This window comes from Bufo bufo, chromosome 1 (assembly GCF_905171765.1).
Source record: "Bufo bufo chromosome 1, aBufBuf1.1, whole genome shotgun sequence".
Taxonomy (NCBI): Eukaryota; Metazoa; Chordata; class Amphibia; order Anura; family Bufonidae; genus Bufo; species Bufo bufo.
In genome coordinates, this window is record NC_053389.1 from 771,929,587 (window position 1) to 771,952,195 (window position 22,609).

The 22,609-nt window shown below is 45.6% G+C and overlaps 1 protein-coding gene across 3 annotated transcripts in view; it reads right to left on the reverse strand.

Annotated features, from left to right (window-relative positions):
- KAT6A (lysine acetyltransferase 6A) overlaps positions 1-22,609 on the reverse strand; it is a 45,297-nt gene that overhangs the window by 11,022 nt on the left and 11,666 nt on the right. For all 3 annotated transcript variants that reach the window (XM_040414820.1, XM_040414819.1, XM_040414821.1), the window contains exons 3-11: positions 8,975-9,083; positions 7,720-7,835; positions 7,528-7,609; positions 7,250-7,385; positions 6,055-6,344; positions 5,815-5,921; positions 3,699-3,814; positions 3,078-3,219; positions 382-543 (exon numbers count right to left, since the gene is read on the reverse strand). In XM_040414820.1, coding sequence (XP_040270754.1) covers positions 382-543; positions 3,078-3,219; positions 3,699-3,814; positions 5,815-5,921; positions 6,055-6,344; positions 7,250-7,385; positions 7,528-7,609; positions 7,720-7,835; positions 8,975-9,083 — 1,260 coding nt within the window. The remainder of the gene's footprint in view (positions 1-381; positions 544-3,077; positions 3,220-3,698; positions 3,815-5,814; positions 5,922-6,054; positions 6,345-7,249; positions 7,386-7,527; positions 7,610-7,719; positions 7,836-8,974; positions 9,084-22,609) is intronic.

Consider the following 22,609-nt stretch of genomic DNA (forward strand, 5'->3'; position numbering starts at 1 on the left):
GCACCACAAGGGAAACTATACAGCCATACACTGCTGACAAGAATTTCTGGTGCCCATTTTGTAAGGAAAACATAAAAAAAAAAACATATATTACAAATATTCATTTTATGACATTTCGAATACGTTTTAATAAAGTATAAGTTTAGGTACACTTTCATCTAAAAATTAGAAAATTCCTATAAAACAATTTTGCAGACAGAGGTCCTTATCAGATCACGGTGTGCTACAGAACAGCACGTGAGGAGGTCAACGTGACACGAGCACATGTCACTCTTTTCGGTCGGTATGGCATCAGAAGAAAGCTACACACGTGTAATCTTTTACAAAACAGAAGCTACAACCCCGGAGAGAGGAGCTCAGCGGCCGGCATCTTCTACTCACTTTGGAGAAATAGCCGACCAGGTGACATCCTTTAGAGTCATTCTGTGTTAGCACGTAGAAGAGGAAGGGCTCGACGTCGTAATACAGGGTCTTGTGGTCCAGGAAGAGCTTGGCCAGAAGGCAGAGATTTTGGCAGTAGATGGTGCTCACTTTTCCATCCACCTGAAGACAAAAAGAATGAATTTAATCACACAACGCACTGCACCCAAAAATCACTCGCTCAACCAAACTGGGAATGCGCTCCATACAAGAATAGTATAGCGTCAAGGTCTCATTGAGACCCCCAATTATATTTAGAACAAAAGGCACGTTTGTCATTTTCTTGCAACATCAGGATCCCGACCTAGAAAACCTCAGTAACAAAGGGGTTCTCTGGGCACTTCAGCTAATCCGTACTTGGCATAAACCTGTGGAGGGAAGAGGTTTTACATAGTACTGCTCCAAGCATTTCAACTAATCCATAGTTGGTACTAACCTGTGGAAGGAAGATATTTTAGATCAGTGATGCCCAACCTACAGCCCGCGGGCTGACATGTCGCCTTCACAGTAGTAATGCTCACATGTGTCGCCTTCATAGTAAAAATGTCCAGATATTTGCCCCTTCACAGTAGTATTGCTAACGTGCCCCCTTTACAGTAGTAATGCTCACATGTGCCCCCTTCATAGTAAAAATGTCCAGATGTGCTCCCTTGACAGAAAAAAAAAGTCCAGATATTTGCCCCTTCACAGTAGTAATGCTCATATGTGCCCCCTCACAGTGTTTGCATTTCTTTCTGGCAAAGCTACCAGGTTCTGGCCCGCGAAATTTATACCATGTCTAGTGCGGCCCCCAGACGAAAAATGGTTGGGCACCACTGTTTTAGATAGTACTTATAGGACCCTTGCTCCACCATTTCTCTGCCGGTGGTCTTTCACCAGGGTGCCGGACGGATGGGACTCCTTTTACTGTTTAGTTACAAAGTAGTAAATGCAGCTGAACAGGAAAAGAGGCGTCCAATCCTGAGTCAGCACGGCGGAAATGGCAGCATCGGTGGAGCAAGGGACCTGTAAATACTACTATCTTCCTTCCACAGGTTAGCACCAACTACAGATTGGCTGAAATGCCCAGAGAACCCCTTTAAGTAGGCCATACACATTAGCTGAATGTCGGCAAGACCATCCATCGAATGTGTATGGGGGTATCCTGATCCTCCTATTCCCCCTAAAGGCATATGTCATATGCTGGATTTAAACATTTCCATTCAGAAAGATAAGCTGCCATCAAAAGGTGCCTGGCCGCAGCTTATTCCGTTCTCCCTATTGGAAACACATGCACGCTCAGGCAAGTGTGCAGATAAATGGGGAGTGGGGAGGAACAGCGGTCTGCTATATAAAGGTTCCTTTACACCGGACGATATTACAGCAGATAGTCGGGAAGGAAGTGTTCCATCCTGACAATCTGCTGATCGCCAGCGGAGGAGACCGATGTATTTACATGCAGTGACCTCCTCCACAGTATGGGGAGGATTGATTACTAATGCCATCGCTCTTCCCCATAAGGACTTGTTTGCCGGCAGCAGATAGTCTTTACATAGCGCGACCTGCTGCTGGTAAACGATCATTTTTGCGTGCACACAAACAATCAGATTACTCGAAGAACGAGTGCGATTGTTCATCAGGTAATCGGTGGTACATTTACACCGCCCGATCATCGCTAATGAGATTTACTATGAACTCTGTTTAGCAATAATCTCTGCGATTCTCAGCCCGTGTTAAGGGCCCTTAAGTTGTATTGCTAAAACCCAATATATATTCACAAGTTGTGCTCTTAATTGTGATTTCAGAAAACTGCTAAAAAAACTGCAACAGGAATCGGACATATGAACAAACCCTTATTACTCAGCGTTTACATTTAAAGGGAATCTGTCGTGCTGAACATGGTGTCTTAGCTGCAGGCAGCATGTCCTAGAGCAGGAGGAGCTGAGCAGATTGATATATAGTTCTATGGGAAAAGATTCAGTAAAACTTGTAATGTATACATTTATATTCCTGGTCATTCTGGGCTGTGAAGTCCAGGAGGCGGTCCTATGAGTGATTGACAGCCTTCCCTCTATGACTGTGTATACCAGGGATCAGCAACCTTCGGCACTCCAGCTGTTGTGAAACTACAGTTCCCAGCATGCTCCATTCATTTATATGAGAGTTCTTAGAAGAGCAGAGGAAGTATGCATGCTGGGAGTTGTAGTTTAGCAACAGCTGGAGTGCCGGAGGTTGCCTACCCCTTGGTGTATACAGAGAGAGCTGTCAGTCACTGATAGATCCGCCTCCTGGACTTCACAGCCAGGAATAAAACCCCTACAAACAACGCGTTTTTTTGTAAGGTCATTTTTATTTTGGGGTTTGATCCCTTGGCATTTTGTTTTTCCATATTACCACATGCTCTGAATGTGGTATTTTGTTTCAGGCATTTTCCCACTCAATACATTTTTTTTGTACGATTATGGCATCACAGTAACTTGCACGTTGCAACCCCATTTACTGTCATTATGTTGTAAGGCAGTCTATGGTCGTGCGACTCGCAAAGTCGCTAAAGAAATTATTATGGAGAGTGCACAGAACAGCCGTACCTCTGACTTGGGAGTTGAAAAGAGTGGCCTAATGTCAGATAAAGGATCATATGGCTGCAAATAACATGAGAGCTCCACAGGGCTACTTACCTCAAAGACAGAAAGGTGGTCCTTGCGGTAGATTTCGTTGGCAGGCGGATGGAACCAGCCACATTTTTTCTTGTGCTGTTGTAGCATGGTTTGACTTTTCATGTAACGGAGGCAAAATTCACATAGGTACAACTTGGGAAGCCTGAAAAGAGTATTGACGAGAGCGGTCACATAGTGCATGTCTTTACAGCTACTTATCACCATCTTCAAAATGTCATCTGGCATCAAAACCGAAAAGGCTTGAACCATTTTACAAATGTATCCCCTGTTTGGTGGGGGCAGGGGGTCCAAACATTCTAGGAATATAGCAGCAGGTTGTGCACATTCTTGGCTAGACAGTCATTTACCCATTCAGCTGCAGTCTCATAGAGAGCGAATGGGATGGTAAAGGACAGGCTCTAGGATCCCAGAAGGCAGGCTAGACTACACACTTAACTTGGCACAACTCCTTTAAATGAGGTGTAAAAGCGCAGAGGTTTTGAGGCTTCTTTTGAGTAGAATGGACCGGTTCCTGCTCCAGGAAAGAGCGATAAGACGCTTACTAGCAACCAAGGAGAGAGTTAAATCTCATTCCCAGAGGTAGATCCCATCGCCACCCATAACCGGCTAAGCTGCACTTACCTTGTGTACTCTTGTGGATATGGAGACGAGTACCATGTTTGAATTTCATATTTTCCAAATTCTATGACTGACGGGCAGCGAACCTGTGGGTCCGGGGGGCCGTTGACACCAACTTTCTGCAAAAGTAACCAGGGAAAAGACAAGTCAGAGAGACTAAAGACTAAAAGAAAAGCTCACAAGACACCGACATTCTAAGGTACTAAAAGTGTGTGGAATAAAACAAACAAACAAAAAACACCTTCCAAAGCGTATGTCACTGTGTCAAAGCTGGATGGTGAAAGAACTCCCTGCAAGCGTATGGGGTGTAAGGAGTCACACAAAAGCTGCGGCTATGGATTCTCTATCAGTTACTTGGCTTGTAATTTCATTTTGCCCATGAACGATGCCCGCTGAGCAGCACTGAGAATAGTCAGGAGTCGTCAGAAGACGAAAAGACTTCACTAACCTGAGTGATGACACACTGGGAACTGACTTCTATGCCCAAACCTTCCTCCAGCTGAATGCCCAGGGTCAAAGTGGTCCCAGGACTCCAATAGAGCTGCTTACACATAGCTCTGTAATAAGTGGACGTGGGGGCGAGGGCACCCAAGGTGCTTTCCCTTCCCTCCCCTTTTTAGTTCTCTGATCATTGCACTTGTTTGTCTCTTTCCTTCCCCTGGGCACTCTCCTCCCTGCTCCTTCCCCTTCCAGCCTGTGCCTAGGTGATAGCAGTACTCAGTTCTCCTGTGGGTATAAGCACAGCTGTGATCAGCCGCAGGGACACTGCAGTTAACCAACTGGATACCAGGAAACTGACCAAGTGCCCATAGTACTATGGCAGCCGACCACCTGACATGCTGGGAGTTATGGTAGCAGTGGATGAGGCGTCACAACTTGTCTGCCACTAGAGCTACACTTTAACAAGTAACATATTTTAACTTCTCCGTGCCAGCAACACACGTTATTAAGGGTACTTTCACACTAGCATTAGAAGAATCCGGCAGGCAGTTCCGTTGCCGGAACTGCCTGCCGGATCCGGAAATCCGTATGCAGACTGATATCTTTTTTTTTCCAGATCTGGATCCATTAGACTTATGCATTGAAATACCGGATCCTTCTTTCCGGTGTCAAACGGAATAACAGATCGGGTATTAAATATTTTCAAAGCTAGAAAGAACTGTGCATGCGCAGACCGGAAAGCAATTTCTGGAACACTTGGTAACGGATCTGGCATTAATACATTTCAATGGAAATAAATGCCGGTTCCGGCAAGTGCGCTAGTGTTCTGGGATTGTGGCCGGAAAAAAATACCGCAGCATGCTGCAGTATTTTGTCCGGTCAAATACCGTACAAGGGACGGAACGGAAGACACCCTGAACGGATTGCTTTCCATTCAGAATGCATTGGGACAAAATTGATGCGTTTTTTTTCCGGTATTGAGCCCCTTTACCGGATTTCAATACCGGAAAAGAATAGTGCTAGTGTGGAAGTACCCTTAACCATTTTTTTTTTTTTATAACCTATAAAAAGATTCCCAGGTGGCTGACCTGTCATGGCCATAGCAGGCTAGACATCAATAGTGTAAAATCTTCTTAAAGGGGGTTGACAAAGAGGATTACAAATCTCAGACATGACATACAATAGCCTCAAATAAATAAATCACGTAATAGTCACTCCTTCCTCCAGAGCCGGTTCGCTCCTCCTGACGCTGATTGTTTACTAAATGTGGGTCTAACACTGAGGACAGCAATTGGCTGCTTGCCAGATACCATATAGCGTCACGGCAGAAAGGGCGAGTATCACATGATTTTTTTACTATAGGCTACTGGAGGGTTTGTCCAAGATTTTTAATCATCTCGGACAACCCCTTTAAGCCAGTGAAGCTTTGGGGGCAAGTATCGCTCCACAACTCCTGTAAGAAGCAGAATATATACATGAAAGATAGCTGATGCATAGGGCAACGCAGAGGTTTAGTAAGTAGCACTGGTGTCCAGAGCATCATCTGCAAGGTGTGCGCATGCCTCCTGTATTGTACGGGTTTCCTCCCACACTCTAAAAGCATACTGACATCTACAGCCTGTGCGTCACCCTACACCACAGAGCATCAGAGAGGCGGCAGCGAAGAGGAAGCACTTACCTGCAGTGCCTGCTGCTGGATGTCTTCAAAGAGCTCTATTTCTTTATCTGAAACCATTGCTAAACGATCATCCCCATCCCCTCTGTTATCCCAACCGTCGTGATTGTCTGTTCAAAATGAAAGCAAAGGGTTAATGTTGAAGAGAAGCCAGTATCCAAGACTGTATATAATCTTGACCCACAAGTTATTGATTATGCCCCCCCCCACCCCAATCCGAGCAGACTTTCCCCAACTTCTTACCCCAATCCGACTGTCCAGACTTCCGCGGTCCCCTCTTGCGTGAACGCTGTAAGGAGTAGTCCAATGATTCTGGCCGTGCCTTGCGTCCATCAGGAGAGGGGGTGAAGAACTTTGTCAGCCCATCAATAAGACCTTTTGTCTTCTTGTTGAAAGGAACGGCAGAGGAGGAGCCATGTGAGGGGTCGGAGCTCCTGCCATCTTCCTCTGATGACGAGGACGTACAAGACGACATCTTGCGCTTCCTTCCTCTGCCTTGGCCGCCACGGCCTTTTCCAAAAGGGTTTTTAGTCCTGTAATAAAAAGGAGGGGGGCAATGACGTCAAGGCCTCATGTGCACTGCATTTTTCATGTGTTGTTCACATTTCTTTTGCAGATAGCACGCTGACCCGTTCGCTGATCGTTTTTTTCTGTGGATCTGTGTGGCTGCTCCGCCAATTATACAACATGTCCTATTCTGATCCGTATTGTGGATGAGAATAGCCTATTCTATTGATGGGCGCGAGACAAATGCTGAATGCACACAGAGGCCATCCGTATTCTGTGGATCCATAGATTATATTGTGTGCATTAGCGGAGAGCGCCACAGCCAGGGAGAAGGAGAGTTTTTTTTCTCCCTGGTTGTGACGTTCTCTGCTGTGATTGGATCTCGGCACAGCCATGGAGAAGGAGACGCCCATGGAGAAACCCTGGCGTCTCCTCCTCCCTGCGCTGATGCTCAGTATTAACATACTGAGCGAGAAAACTGCAGGGGGGCACAGCGGGCGTAGGAGCGATATTTAAAAAAAAAAAAAAAAAAAAAAAACACATGAAAGGTCCATTTAAAGTCACACTTTACTTGCTTCTTTTTCCGACTTTTTTCTTAAAGAGAAGTCTGTGGTAAACCTGAGGAAAAAAAATCCACACCCATTGCATGCTTTAAAAAAATGCTGAAGGAGCATTAAAAAATAACAAAAACCTGTTTGTAGGGACAGCGGGGCTGAGCCATGTGACCAATGTATAAAAAATAATAATTATTATAAATATATATATATATATATATATATATATATATATATATATATATATATATATATATATATATATATATATAAAAAAATAATAATAAAGTTATAATAACAAACATAATTTTATATGTGTGTGAAACCAATGGTTCACAAAGATCAATTACTTTGCCTCTGGTGTGCGCTGGACTTACGTTGCACTTTGTTTCTTTAAACGATTCTTAGGGCGCCCTATGGGGTTAGTGTAACGTCGGCGGATCTGCGCAGCCTTCTTGTGAAGTAACTTTCTACCTTTCTTCCGAGGTCGACAAATCTGACATATCCACATGCCTGCAGTAGAGAACAGGGTGACAGAACATAGTGAAGGTCTCCCGTTTTGTACTAGTCTTCTAATGTGGAGGAGGGGGTCAATCACAATGGGCCTGGGTACAGGTGGCTCCATCTGCACCCCTAACGCTCCAGGCGGTCCTACCTTTCGGCATTCTTGTAAGAGGCGGCTCACAGCATTCCATGTGAAACCCTCGGTCACACGAGTCACAGAATAGCATATTGTCCTAAGAAATATACAAAAAAAAAGTAAAAAGAAAATAATGCAGAACCGTGCCATTTTCCCCTCTGCCGGTTTCACGGCCCCAGCCCATATTTATAGTATAGACAGACTTACAGCATTTTTGCCCTGATCCCGGCACGAACTGCAGGTCTTGCATTCAATACACTGCCAGCGCAGGGCTTTAACACGTATTGTCAGCTCTGGAGAGAACTTGAGACAGGACGGGTGACCTAAGGGGAAAAAAAAAAAAGAAACACAAGGGTTAGATATACTGATTATAAAAGTGCTCCTATAGACTTGCACACAGTATCCTGTAACACTCAGGGATGTGGGATGGAAAGCATGGACAAACTGGACCTAATGATGGCAGAAACCTGACAGACCTGTCATGACATGCATGATACGGTTCTAGGCACACTACATGTGCAGTGCACGCTGGAAGCGTATATCGGAGCGACTTCCCTATACGAATCTCTGACAGATGCCAACGTATAGCCATTCTGTGGGTTAAAGAGCTATGACTTCTTGCTTTCCCTGAAGATCAAACTCTCCAGCATGAAGCTTCTTTCCCTACATCAGGGAGCCACCTAGTGGCAAAACAGGATACGACACTTCAGGATAGGATTTTAGGTTTTGAAGTTTTTGGCAAATATTTGACCACGGAAATACATATTAACACTACCCTACAACAGACGTCACCATTGAAGCAGTCAGCCCATGGAAAACATGCACCTGGCTTGCTATAGGGCAACTACAGGGTCAGTCCGGGGGCAATCTGAGATCTGTGACTGCTACACCTCTGCAATTTCGATGGTTGGCGACTGACTGCATTAGGCTACTTTCACACTAGCGTTTTTTTTTTTCCGGTATCGAGACCCGGGAGAGGGTCTCAATACCGGAGAAAAACGCTTCTGTTTTGTCCCCATTCATCGTCAATGGGGACAAAACGGAACTGAACAGAGTGCTCCAAAATGCATTCCGTTCCATTTGGTTGCGTTCCCAGACCGGAGAGCAAACCGCAGCAAGCTGTGGTCTCCTTTCAGTCATGGGATGCGGAGCAAAACGGCATGACCCACAATGCAAGTCAACGGGGATGGATGCAGTTTCTCTGACTTTGAATGCAGTTCATGACGGATCCGTCTTGGCTATGTTACAGATAATACAACCGGATCCGTTCATAACGGATGCAGACGGTTGTATTATCATGACGGAAGAGTTTTTGCTGATCCCTGCCGGATCAGGCAAAAACATGTGTGAAAGTAGCCTCAGCAGGAACAGAGCACCGGATTCGCTTAGGAAGGATCGGGAAAAGGTAGCAGGAGAAATTCACCAAGGACAGACACTTAGTGGTCCCGTATGAGGGACTTACCGCTGTTTCCGCAGTCCGCACATGATATGAGTTCCTCTGGTTTCTTTTCTCGATTATGCTCCTTTGTTCCTAGACAAAAACTGCATATTGGGATGGGCTCAGCGACCGGCTGCGGGAGACAAGAGAAGCAAAAAGAAGGTCAAAACATGCAGAAGTAACATTTTTTCCTTGGTCAAGCGCCACCTTATGGACATAAACGGGAACACAGCAGGGTATAATTTTGGCAACTGTAGTACATCCAGGCACCATACAGCTATATAGTTCAGCTTCTTCGCTGGCTTAAAAGATCACAAAAAAGGAGCGGCCTGAGAAGGTCAGACGATAGTGCCCATCACTGCACGCCACCTTCAGACCGGCGCCCCATTACAGCTAGGACAAGGACTCTACACAAAAGTCAACTGCACCTAAAATGACGTGTAAAGCAAACATCACATTATAATAAAAACTGTTTTGTGTATACAGCCTCCAGGCTCCCCATGGTTATATAATACTATGCAGATAATCTACTGTTAGGCTGCAGGCTTCTTTCAGAGCAGGTTAGGAATGGTTCTGCTGATTTAAAAGGGTTGGCCCATGAAAAATATTCTGCAGTTTTCAAACCAGCCCCTGGATCCGAATACTTTTGTAATTGCATGTAATTAAACATTTAGTATAGTCACTGAGTTATTCCATAAAATGCATGAGTATAGCGCCACCTGCTGTTTGGTCTTTTTCTTATTTCTCTGTCCGCCTCGCTGAGGTGGTCGCACATGCTCAGTCCCCAGCTGTGTTAGGAAGAGAGCTGCTGCGGAAAGGACACGTCCACTTATCTGCCGACTTGATATAAATCTGGCAGAACAATTGGAGCAATGAATAGGGAGATCTCTGGAGCCATGTGAGGTACAAGGCTGGTTCTGGCTGTGTTAGAAAGAGGTTGTCATGTACTGTATCAGGGATGGGCAAACTGCATCTCTCCAGCTGTTGTAAAACTACAACTCCCAGTATGCCCAGTCTGCCTACAGCTATCAACCTACAGCAGGGCATGATGGGATTTGTAGTTTTACAACAGCTGGAGAGCTGCAGTTTGCCCATCCCTGTACTATATGATGTCTGATTTAAATATTCAACATCATTAATGGAATAACCCCCTTTAAAGGATGGAGTTGGGGACCACAGATAATGAGATATGCAACATCTGCTTACTGGCTTTGTTCCACAGTATACAGGCAGGGAGTATAGGGGCTGACCCCTGAAGAAGACCCCTGTCCATCTGCGCACAGCTCTGGAGCAAGGATGGCCAAGTACTCGGGGTCCCCCATATATCAGAAGAATGGGGTCCCTTGACCCCCACTTGGCACTCCAGAAAGGAGTGATGAGTAACAGAGGTGGGCGTCTATGCATGCGGCTCTCTGCAATCCAGTTCATGTCAGGCTGTTACCACAGCGCCCACGCCTTGCCCACGAGTGAACCGCTCGTGGTTCATCAGGTGAAATGTTCACAGTTTCGGACTCTGACACCTCAATCCTCATTCGCGGGCAGGTTGTGGTGTCTAAACAGCGCTCCGCTGCCCAGGAGCAATGATTTTGTATGGGGAGGAGCGATGCATTAGTGATCCCTCAACTGCATACTGTGGAGGAGATTGCTCTATGTAAATACAGAGCTTCACCTCCACTTAATGAGCAGCCGACTTTCGGGAAGGAACGCTTCCTTCTCAATAATCGGCTGCTCCTTGCAGCGTCTAAATACGCCTTTAGATTAGGCTACTTTCACACTGGCGTTTTGGCTTTCCGTTTGTGAGATCCGTTCAGGGCTCTCACAAGCGGTCCAAAAACGGATCAGTTTTGCCCTAATGCATTCTGAATGAATAAGGATCCGCTCAGAATGCATCAGTTTGCATCAGTGCAGGCTCCATTCCGCTTTGGAGGCTGCCTGCAGCGTTTTGATGTCCGTCTGACGAAACTGAGCCAAACGTCCTGGCACATAATGTAAGTCAATGGGGACGAATCAGTTTTCACTGACACAATAGAAAACGGATTCGTCCTCCATTGACGTTCAATAATGTCCAAGACGGATCCGTCTTGGCTATGTTACAGATAATACAAACGGATCAGTTCTGAACGGATGCAGACGGATCCGCATCAAACCTGAGTGTGAAAGTAGCCTAAAGCGTCCTCTTATGTACCAGTCACACAAGGTGTCCGCTCCAGCGCGTCACACTACCATGATCAGCTCTCCCTACCCCATTACCAGTGATGTCTAGATGCAACGACCGCGGCTGGACGCCTTGCCGCGTTCTTGAACTGAACTTAGATGAGATTTCCGCTCGTATTTTAGGCTGAATACAGCACCGGCAAAGTGAATGAGATGACAAATCTCACGTACACTTTTAAAAAAAAATTCCCGTGCAGATTCTTAGTTTAGAGTTCACATTTTGCAATACAAAAGGGTAAGATTGGCGCAAAACTGCCCCAAAAGCCAGGCGTAACATGTGCAATATTTGGAGTGATTTTGGTGTTGAAACGTAGAGAAATCCGCAGGAAGATCAGAGCAGATATTCTGTCTCTAAGGGCTCATGCATGCGGCCCTAGTATTTGTCCGCCTCTGATACGCTTTTTTTGCAGGTCGGACTCATTCACTTTCACAGGGCCGCAAAAGATGCAGACAGCAAACAGTGTACGGTCTGCATCCGTACATCTGTTCCGTGGCCCCGCAGAAAAACAGAACATGTCCGCATTACGGACAAGGACAGAACTGCTCTATTATGGGGCGGACGTTCCGTTTCGCAAAAACAGCCGGCATCAGTGTTTTGTGGATCGCAAAAACGACAATGGCGGTGTACCCCAACCCTTTCATGTACCCAGGAGGACATTTTTGCACAAGCTGCGTTTTTCTGCCACCAAAAAAGGGGGTCGTGGCGAGGGTGTGGAGGAGGCAGGGCGGCACATTTATCTTCTTTTACACCATTTTTGTGGCTTAAAAAGACTGAAATCTAAGTCAGTCAGGGACTAGCGTAGACTTCAGTTAACGCGCACGGACTGCCGGAGGAGCGCCTTGTCATAAATGACGTGAATCTCCCGGCAGAGCAAGGGAGATCACAGACCAGAGTAAAAGGCCAGGCTATGAGAAATGCCCTCCAGTATGTTTTGCGCTCCTAGGAACAGTCTGACGGATACAGCTCACATGTAGAAGACGGTGACATATTACACGGCGGTGTGTTTCAGAGCACAAGCACTTGTTGATAAATAGGTTTGTGGAGGATATGAGATCTGCACACCTTAGGCCTCTTTCACACTTGCGTTGTTGGGATCCGGCATGCACTTCCGTTGCCGGAGGTGCCTGCCGGATCCGGAAAAACGCAAGTGTACTGAAAGCATTTGAAGACGGAACCGTCTTCCAAATGCGTTCAGTGTTACTATGGCACCCAGGACGCTATTAAAGTCCTGGTTGCCATAGTAGGAGCGGGGAGCGGGGGAGCGGTATACTTACAGTCCGTGCGGCTCCCGGGGCGCTCCAGAATGACGTCAGAGCGCCCCATGCGCATGGATGACGTGATCCATGCGATCACGTGATCCATGCGCTTGGGGCGCCCTGACGTCACTCTGGAGCGCCCCGGGAGCCGCACGGACGGTAAGTATACTGCTCCCCCGCTCCCCACTACACTTACCATGGCTGTCAGGACTTTAGCGTCCCGGCAGCCATGGTAACCACTCTGAAAAAGCTAAATGTCGGCTCCGGCAATGCGCCGAAACGACGTTTAGCTTAAGGCCGGATCCGGATCAATGCCTTCCAATGGGCATTAATTCCGGATCCGGCCTTGCGGCAAGTGTTCCGGATTTTTGGCCGGAGCAAAAAGCGCAGCATGCTGCGGTATTTTCTCCGGCCAACAAACGTTCCGTACCGGAACTGAAGACATCCTGATGCATCCTGAACGGATTTCTCTCCATTCAGAATGCATTAGGATAATCCTGATCAGGATTCTTCCAGCATAGAGCCCCGACGACGGAACTCTATGCCGGAAGACAATAACGCAGGTGTGAAAGAGCCCTTAATATACTAGATTTACGTTTTTATTTATTTTTTGGTGCAAAAGCTTGTATTGATGCATTTATTTATTTTTTAATAATTTGTTTGCCGCAAAGTTACATGAAGGTGGAGATGGTTGTCAACAATCTGCCATCATCAGGTCACCTGCTTTTAGGAAATATATATGTTTTGGAGCCCCCCCCCCCCCTTACTTTTCAAGGGTGGTAATTCCTGTATTTTAAAATTTCCATCCTAAAAGCACGGATAACCTGGATAACGGACGTGCAAAATGTCCAAAACATCCCAGAGTTAAACACTGGACCTAGCACAGCTCCACACAATGGCCACTTACCTGCAGAACGTTTCCCGGCCACTACACATTGCACCATCCTCTGACAGGTGGGGGTGTCGGGATTGGACCCCCACGGGTGTGATATTGATGAACCGTCCCAACGCTGGGCCATCAATGTTTTTCTGGGATGACTATAGTGATGGCCAGTCCTCAGGATAGCTCATCCTTTTCAGATCAGCGATCGGCTGTTCGGACCGATCTGAGAACGGAGCTGGAAGCAGACAGCTCCATCGACTGTGTAGTGGCCGTGCTGGGTTACTGCAGCTCCTAAGGAAAGCTCATCAACACCCATAACCTGGGACACTCGTTAAAAAACGGAATACCGCTTTAAAGAAGTTCTCCCATATTCAAAGAGGTGAGGACAACGATTAGACCAATGAAACGCCCACCAATCGTGAGAACAGAGACCCCGCGTCCCCCTCCCATTGAGGATGCACACTGCTGCTCCACTCCACCAGTCCCATAGAGAGGAATGGAGTGACAGTGCGCAGGCACGACCCGCAGCTCCATTCATTTCCGGAGGGACGGGTCACGCAGGGTAGGGGGTCCCCGTTCTCAAGCGCTGTGGATAGTGGATAACTTGTTACAACCGGAATACCCCTTTAACCCCCTTAGTGACCACAAATACGCCTTTTGACTGACGTAAACAAAGGGGGTTTTAGCTAAACAACTGGCTTTAACCCTTTCAGGACCAGAGTTAGTTTTTTTTTGCGTTTTCGTTTTGCGCTCCCTGCCTTACAAGAGCCATAACTTTTTTTATTTGTCTGTTCACATAGCCATATGAGGGCTTGTTTTTTGCGGGACAAGTTGTACTTTCCAACGCCACCATTTAATATTGCATATGATGTAGTGGGAAGCGGGAAATTTTTTTCCAAATGGGGTGAAATTGCAACAAAAAAAAAAAAAAAAAGCAATTCCACCAGTTTTATGTTTTTTTTTTTTATTACGACGTTCGATAAAAATGACCAGTTGCTTTTATTCTACAGGTCAGTACAAATCCGGCAATACCTTATATGTACAGTTTTTCTTGCATTTTGTTAGTGATAAAAAAATAAAAAATAAAATGGGAAAAAAAAATAATCAGTTTTATTTTTTGGTCTGCATATTTTGACCCCTATAACTTTTTGTAATTATGTGTACGGAGCTGAATGGGGGCTCATTTTTTGCAGGGCGATCGGAACTTTTCATTGATACCATTCTGGGGTGTGTATGACTTTTTGATCACTTTTTATTTAATTTTTGGTAGAAAATGAAGCGACCAAAAACGGCAAATCGGCTATTTGGGCGCTTTTTTGGCGTTTTCGCAGTTTGCCGTATGGGGAATATATTTTTTATTTTATGGGCGTTTTTGCACATTGCGAAACCCATGATGTGTATCTTTTTTATTTTTTTTGTTTTATTTTGGGAAAAGGGGGGTGATTTGAATATGTTTTTTTTTATTTTTAGTTTTTTTACTTTTTTTTTCCTTACACTTTTTTATAGTTCCCATAGGGAACTAGAACATGCAATCATCTAATTGTTATCATCATAGACACCAATGCACTTGCATTGGAATCTATGATGATTTCACTACTTTCCTGTGGAGCCCTATTACAGGCAAGGGCTCCATAGTACATACTATGCAGCGGCCTCCTGTCATTCATAAAGACAGGGGCTGCTGCATACACGCTCCGGCTCCTCCGATCGCCACATGGGGGAGTCGGAGCACAACTGTGCGCACTTTCGGTTTCAGCGCGCTGAGATGCCGTGGTCAACCACGGCATCTGAAAGGTTTAAATGTGCGTGATCAGCATTACTGCTGGTTGCGGACATGAGCCACGGGTGTCTGCTAAAAGAAGCAGGCGGCCACCTGTTGCTATGGCGCCCGCATCGGGCAGGAGCGGGCACCATCTTTAAACACCCGCTCAGCGCCGTACATGTTAATCAAGGGTTAATCAATCATGTACCCAAAATGGTGCATTAAAAACTATAACATCCTGCAAAAAATAAGACCTCATACAAGTACATTGATGAAAAAACAAAAAAAAGTTACAGCTCTTGGAATGCGATTTTTTATTTTTAAAGTGTGTGGTCACTAAGAGGTTAAGCAAGGGCTTCAAAACAACTAATAAAAATGTAAAACTCCACTCTGAGCCCTGATAGGACCAGTAAGCCAAGTCTTATCACATTCTGGGTTTCCTTACATTGATCCATTGTTCCCCGCTATCAGGCGGACTGCATAGCGCTGGACGGAATTCCTAACAGGAAGGTCAGAGACTTCCCCCGGTGCCGACACCCTCTCCTCCGTTCATACGCGGAGTACTATCGGGACGCGGCTCCGTAATTCCTCGCACAGACCACACAGCAGTCACTGCATTCCCATTAAAAATGGATGAACGGATATGAACATGTGGGAAAAAAAATAAAATAAATCTAGGATGAAACAGCACGTGACATCTACAGCAGTCATTAGCGGCCATGTCTTGCCAGGGTACAATGCCGCTTTAAGGTCTGGCCAGGCTCCCAGCTGTCCCCCGCTCCCTGGTTAAGTGTCACCACTCGCAGCAGATGTCCTCCATCTGCAGAGAGAAGAGGCGAGAACCTGAGCCAGGAATACGAGACGCTTGTTTATCAGCCGAGAGATCCCCGGCCGCCGGAGACATCACACTCTGAGCAGTGTCCTCTGTCTCACCGAGAGGGTTGATGTACACCCTCTACGAGGGACGTTAAGGGACTATAGACATACGATAAACGGGCAACACTGTTGTCAAAGAGTTGATGCTTGGCTGACAATTACACCTCTCGACCCCCCCCCCCCCCCCAATAAAAGCATACTGGACTCGGCCGAGCATGCATGTCCTGGCAACAACTTACCTCACCTGAGAACAAAAGTCAGGCATGTTGATATCTAAAAGCTCAAGTCTTTTATCCCTCACCATCTGTCATGAGGGGAATTTGGGTCAACCCCATATATACATAAGATAGCTGACCAGTCCCATCAATGGGCTCAGACATTAAGCAGGTTGTCCCCATTAAAAGGGGGATTTTTTTATTTCATGATTGCATTCTACTCATTTCGAGCTTAAAAAAAAAAAAAAGTTTTTCAATTGGTCTTCATTGAACATTGGCAGCAGTTTTTGTGATATAGGGGTTACATTTCGGTCTATTTGTAGACTGTCACTTTCTGTTGCTTCTAGTCCTGCAAGCTCTTATCTCCTGACCCCATTTAACACTCATTTAAAGCAATATTCTAATGAGTGGTCAGGAGATCAGAGCCATCAACTGACAGGACTCGGAGCAAACAGAAGGTGACAATCTGAAATTCGACCCTATATTACAAAAACTGCCAAAGACCAATTACAAAAATGATTTATACCCCAAAAGGAATTAGACACAACTGCCCTGAAGGTGTAGCCTTTAAGCGACGCCTTTTCCACGCGATAGAAGGAGTGCACCCCCACAATCAGCTGCCCTGTGTGGCCCCATGGTCCGAGCTATAGAGCACCATCAAAATTGTAGTGGACAGCCTATCTCCGTGGTACATAGATATAGCCAAGAGCAAAACCTGCACATTTTGAATGGGACTAGTGGACGGTGGAAATCTGAGAAGCCAGACTCCACGTTTAGGGTTTGGCTTCTTCTTTTTGATCTTGACAGAGAAGTGAAGGTTCCTGCCTCCCAGCCGGACAGGGAAAGGACCAGAACTCCTCACCACAACCCTAAATCTTCAACACCAAATCCTCAGGATAATAAACTGGCCACGGCCAGTTCAGCCTAGATACCTTCCATAGCCATCCAAATTGAGAAGGATCTTCCTACCATGCCCTCCCGTGCTTCCTGCACACAATACCATTGCCTACACCAGTGGGATCGCTCATCAGACACTGCATTCATTAACCCCTTAAGGACACAGCCTTTTTACACCTTAGGACCAGGCCATTTTTTGAAAATCTGACCAGAGTCCCTTTAAGTGCTGATAACTTTAAAACGGTTTGACTTATCCAGGCCGTTCTGAGATTGTTTTTTCGTCACATATTGTACTTCATGACACTGGTAAAATGGAGTCAAAAAAAAAATTTTTTTTGCACCAAAAAATACCTAATTTAACAAAAATTTGAAAAAAATTAGCAAATTTCAAAGTTTCAGTTTCTCTACTTCTGTAATACATAGTAATACCCCCAAAAATTGTGATGACTTTACATTCCCCATATGTCTACTTCATGTTTGAATTGTTTTGGGAATGATATTTTATTTTTTGGGGATGTTATAAGGCTTAGAAGTTTAGAAGCAAATCTTGAAATTTTTCCGAAATTTACAAAAACTCAATTTCTAGGGACCAGTTCAGGTCTCAAGTCACTTTGCGAGGCTTACATTATAGAAACCACCCAAAAATGACCCCATCTAAGAAACTACACCCCTCAAGGTATTCAAAACTGATTTTGCATACGTTGTTAACCCTTTAGGTGTTGCACAAGAGTTATTGGCAAATAGGGAGGAAATTTGAGAATTTCATTTTTTTGTCTAATTTTTCATTTTAACCCATTTTTTCCACTAACAAACCAAGGGTTAACAGCCAAACAAGACTGTATCTTTATTGCCCTGACTCTGCCATTTACAGAAACACCCAATATGTGGCCGTAAACTACTGTACGGCCACACAGCGGGGCGTAGAGTGAAAGGTGCGCCGTTTGGTTTTTGGAAGGCTGATTTTTATGGACTGGTTTATTTACACCATGTCCCATTTGAAGCCCCCTGATGCACCCCTAGAGGAGAAACTCCCTAAAAGTGACCCCATCTAAGAAACTACACCCCTCAAGGTATTCAAAACTGATTTTACATACGTCGTTAACCCTTTAGGTGTTGCACAAGAGTTATTGGCAAATGGCGATGAAATTTGAGAATTTCATTTTTTTGCCTAATTTTCCATTTTAACCCATTTTTTCCACTAACAAAGCAAGGGTTAACAGCCAAACAAGACTGTATCTTTATTGCCCTGACTCTGCTGTTTACAGAAACACCCCATATGTGGCCGTAAACTACTGTACGGGCACACAGCGGGGCGTAGAGTGAAAGGTGCGCCGTTTGGTTTTTGGAGGGCTGATTTTGCTGGACTGTTTTTTTGGCACCATGTCCCATTTGAAGCCCCCCTGATGCACCCCTAGATTATAAACTCCATAAAAGTGACCCCATCTAAGAAACTACACCCCTCAAGGTATTCAAAACTGATTTTACAAACTTTGTTAACCCTTTAGGTGTTGCACAAGATTTAATGGAAAATAGAGATACAATTTCAAAATTTCACTTTTTTGGCAGATTTTCCATTTTAATATTTTTTTTCCAGTTACAAAGCAAGGGTTAACAGCCAAACAAAACTCATTATTTATGGCCCTAATTCTGTAGTTTACAGAAACACCCCATATGTGGTCGTAAACAGCTGTACGGGCACACGGCAGGGCGCAGAAGGAAAGGAACACCATATGGTTTTTGGAAGGCATATTTTGCTGGACTGGTTTTTTTGACACCATGTCCCATTTGAAGCCCCCCTGATGCACCCCTAGAGTAGAAACTCCAAAAAAGTGACCCCATTTTAGAAACTACGGGATAGGGTGGCAGTTTTGTTGGTACTAGTTTAGGGTACATATGATTTTTGGTTGCTCTATATTACACTTTTTGTGCGGCAAGGTAACAAGAAATAGCTTTTTTGGCACCGTTTTTTTTTTGTTATTTACAACATTCATCTGACAGGTTAGATCATGTGGTAATTTTATAGAGCAGGTTGTCACGGACGCGGAGATACCTAATATGTATACAATTTTTTTTATTTATGTAAGTTTTACACAATGATTTCATTTTTAAAACCAAAAAAATGTTTTAGTGTCTCCATAGTCTAAGAGCCATAGTTTTTTCAGTTTTTGGGCGATTATCTTAAGTAGGGTCTCATTTTTTGCGGGATGAGATGACGGTTTGATTGGCATCTATTTTGGGGTGCATATGACTTTTTGATTGCTTGCTATTACACTTTTTGTGACGTAAGATGACAAAAAATGGCTTTTTTTACACCGTTTTTATTTTTATTTTTTTACGGTGGTCATCTGAGGGGTTAGATCATGTGATATTTTTATAGAGCCGGGCGATACGGACGCGGCGATACCTAATATGTATACTTTTTTTTTATTTATGTAAGTTTTACACAATGATTTCATTTTTGAAACAAAAAAAATCATGTTTTAGTGTTTCCATAGTCTGAGAGCCATAGTTTTTTCAGTTTTTGGGCGATTATCTTGGGTAGGGTATGATTTTTGCGGGATGAGATGACGGTTTGATTGTTACAATTTTGGCGTACATGCGACTTTTTTGATCACTTTTATTACCTTTTTTGGGAAGTAAGGTGGGCAAAATTTCAATTTCATCATAGTTTTTTATTTTTTATTTTTATGGTGTTCACCGTTCGGGTAAAGTAACATGACCGTTTTATAGATCAGGTCGTTACGGACGCGGCGATACCAAACATGTGTAGGGAATTTTATTTTTTTCATTTTTTATCAGTGATAAATGTGTTTTTTGATTTTTACTTTTTTTTCACTTTTATTCACTTTTTTTTGACCCAGACCCACTTGGTTCTTGAAGATCCAGTGGGTCTGATGTCTGAATAATACAGTACAGTACAATATATATTGTTCTGTACTGTATTTTACTTACACTGAACAGATCTATGCTTTCAGCACAGATCTGTTCAGCACCATGGACAGCAGGACGCCTGAGAGGCGTCCTGTTGCCATGGGAACCTTCCCCGTCTGCTCAGAACTTCGCAGACGGGGAAGGGTAAGGAGGGGATCTCTCGGGGGGCTCTCTGGGGGCTCTCTCCCTCCCCATCGGGGGGCTGCAAAGGCACAGCAGCCCCCCGATGGGAGAGGGAGGGAGCTCCCTGCGCTGTTAACCTTTTCCATACAGCGGTCCGTACGGACCGCTGTATGGAAAGGGTTAAATGGCTGACATCGCATCGCAGATGTCAGCCGTTTATACCAGGGTGCCAGCAATGTGCTGGCACCCTGGTATACCCACTAGACACCAACGATTATACAAGGGGAGGCGGGCGGGGGATCGCGATCCCGCCTGCCGCACCGCCCGCCTCCCGCACCGCCCACACCGCCCGCAACCCTCCCCCTGCACCTCCCGCCACCATAAAAATCATTCGGGGGTGCAGGGGGGGGTAAATAAAACTTTTTTTTTGGCATATAAAGTTTCTGATCCCTGCGGTCAGGGACTGCGGGGACCAGAAACTTCAGAAATCGCAGCAAACCGCAGGTCTGAATTGACCTGCGGTTTGCCGCGATCGCCGACATGGGGGGGTCACGGGACCCCCCCGCGCATTTAGCCTAGGTGCCTGCTCAATGATTTGAGCAGGCACCGGGTTCCGATCACTGCCAGCCGCACGGCAGTGATCGAAAATACACAGGGCGTACATGTACGCCCTGTGTCCTTAAGTACCAGGGCACAAGGGCGTACCTGTACGCCCTATGTCCTTAAGAGGTTAATGGAGTCCACTAACAATCTGGGAGACAAAACCAGACCGACCGGGTGGGATTTTACCGGTGTGAATGCGACCAAGCTGTAGTAGTCCTACCAAACACAAATGGCCTCGCCATACCGAAAGAGCTCTTCCACTGGAGGGCGCCAACCGAGAGCTCTCCATACACTGAAGCGCGACGATAAGGCAGTATATAGTAAGCTCCCTCTAGTGGTGGCTGCGGGGAGACAATTTTACCTTATTACAAATCTAGGTTGGTGCAAGACTCTACCATCTTAATCGTCAGCTGAATGAACACTAGACATTGACTTTTTTCTGTTTTCAGGAAGATCTCGAACCTGGAAGCTGCAGAGCTGACCCTGTGACCATGACACAGAGGAAGTCCCCTTTAAATAAAAGGAATGCTAGGAATTTGAAAGCCGCTGCTGTGTGGAGGTGGTCCAGCTACATAATGTCGCCATCCGCAGTGCGAAGCGTCACACACTGGAAACAGGAAGCGTTTGGCATGGCTTCTCTATGACACCCACACAGCAAGCAGAGGATATAAATATCCTCCGTAATGCTGGCACCTCCTGACTGCAAAGCTAGAAGTTAGCTTCTTGGAATAGCGCACAACCTTTACATTCCAGCGCCCGTGTGCCGCTGTAGGCAAGTCGCTAAACGCCACCGCTACACCCATTTCACTGCAACCCCATAGCCACACGAAACGTGCAGAAAACCTTTGGCTCAGTTCCAGTCACCGAATACATACATAATATTCCCATGGGGGCATATCTGCTGATCTCCAGTTATAACACCAGCAGGGGGCGTCACACTGCACTATGGAAAAGGTAGCGTTTACAACCAGACAAAAAGTTAATCCCCGAACATCATTTATCGGGTGACCTGATAAAGGTGCACGACAGCTGCGAAATTTAATACACCGACATTTAAGCTCTGCCCCCCCTCACTACAGATGCATACTCCGCTAGGCCAAGCATGCAGATGTATGGATCAGGAGAGATAGACGGACGGACGAGTGACAGCCGCCTCACGTACGGCCACCTTTACCGCCAGGGACAGAGAATCTCCGTACACTTGAAACAAAAGCAACCTGAACCCGATTTCTGCTGAATTGGCTAAGTAACTTATGTGCATTGGGACCTCCCAACTACCCCCTGCTGGTAGATGTCAGGAGAAGGAAGGAACGTGCAGTTAGATTTATTTATTTTCCCATGGGGATATGCTGCTTCCAGGAGTCTTGCAGCAGCACTCCCCCCGGTATAAACATGCATGCTCGGCTGAGTGTGCACAATTACAGCAGAGTTGGGACAGCCATCTTGAGTGTGCAGCGGGCTTTAAAGCGTCTCTGTACTTTGAAATACTTTTGATTGTTCACAGTGAGTCTTGATAGGTGGGGGTCCGGGTGCAGAGACCCCTGCCAGTCACTTAAACAAGGAGAGAGAAGCGCTTGCGTATCACACTGTCTGTCCTTGCTTTAGGAGAGAGGACTTTCTGGTTCACTCTATTTTTAAAGGGGCATTTATACAAAAGCCATATCCACTCGGTCCATCAAGAAACGGCAACCACATCGAGGCAGAAAGGTGACCAAGCAGGAATACCCCTTTAAGAGTGCTGAGGATTTACTTCTGGAGTGCAAAACCACATGGGGACCAGGGATACAATCTTCAGGAACCAACCATAAGCATCAACAGAAACATAACCCCGAGCTCTAGGTGCGTGCCACCTCCGACACCCTCACTTACTGGGAGAACCAGGCATCACGGGGTCTTTC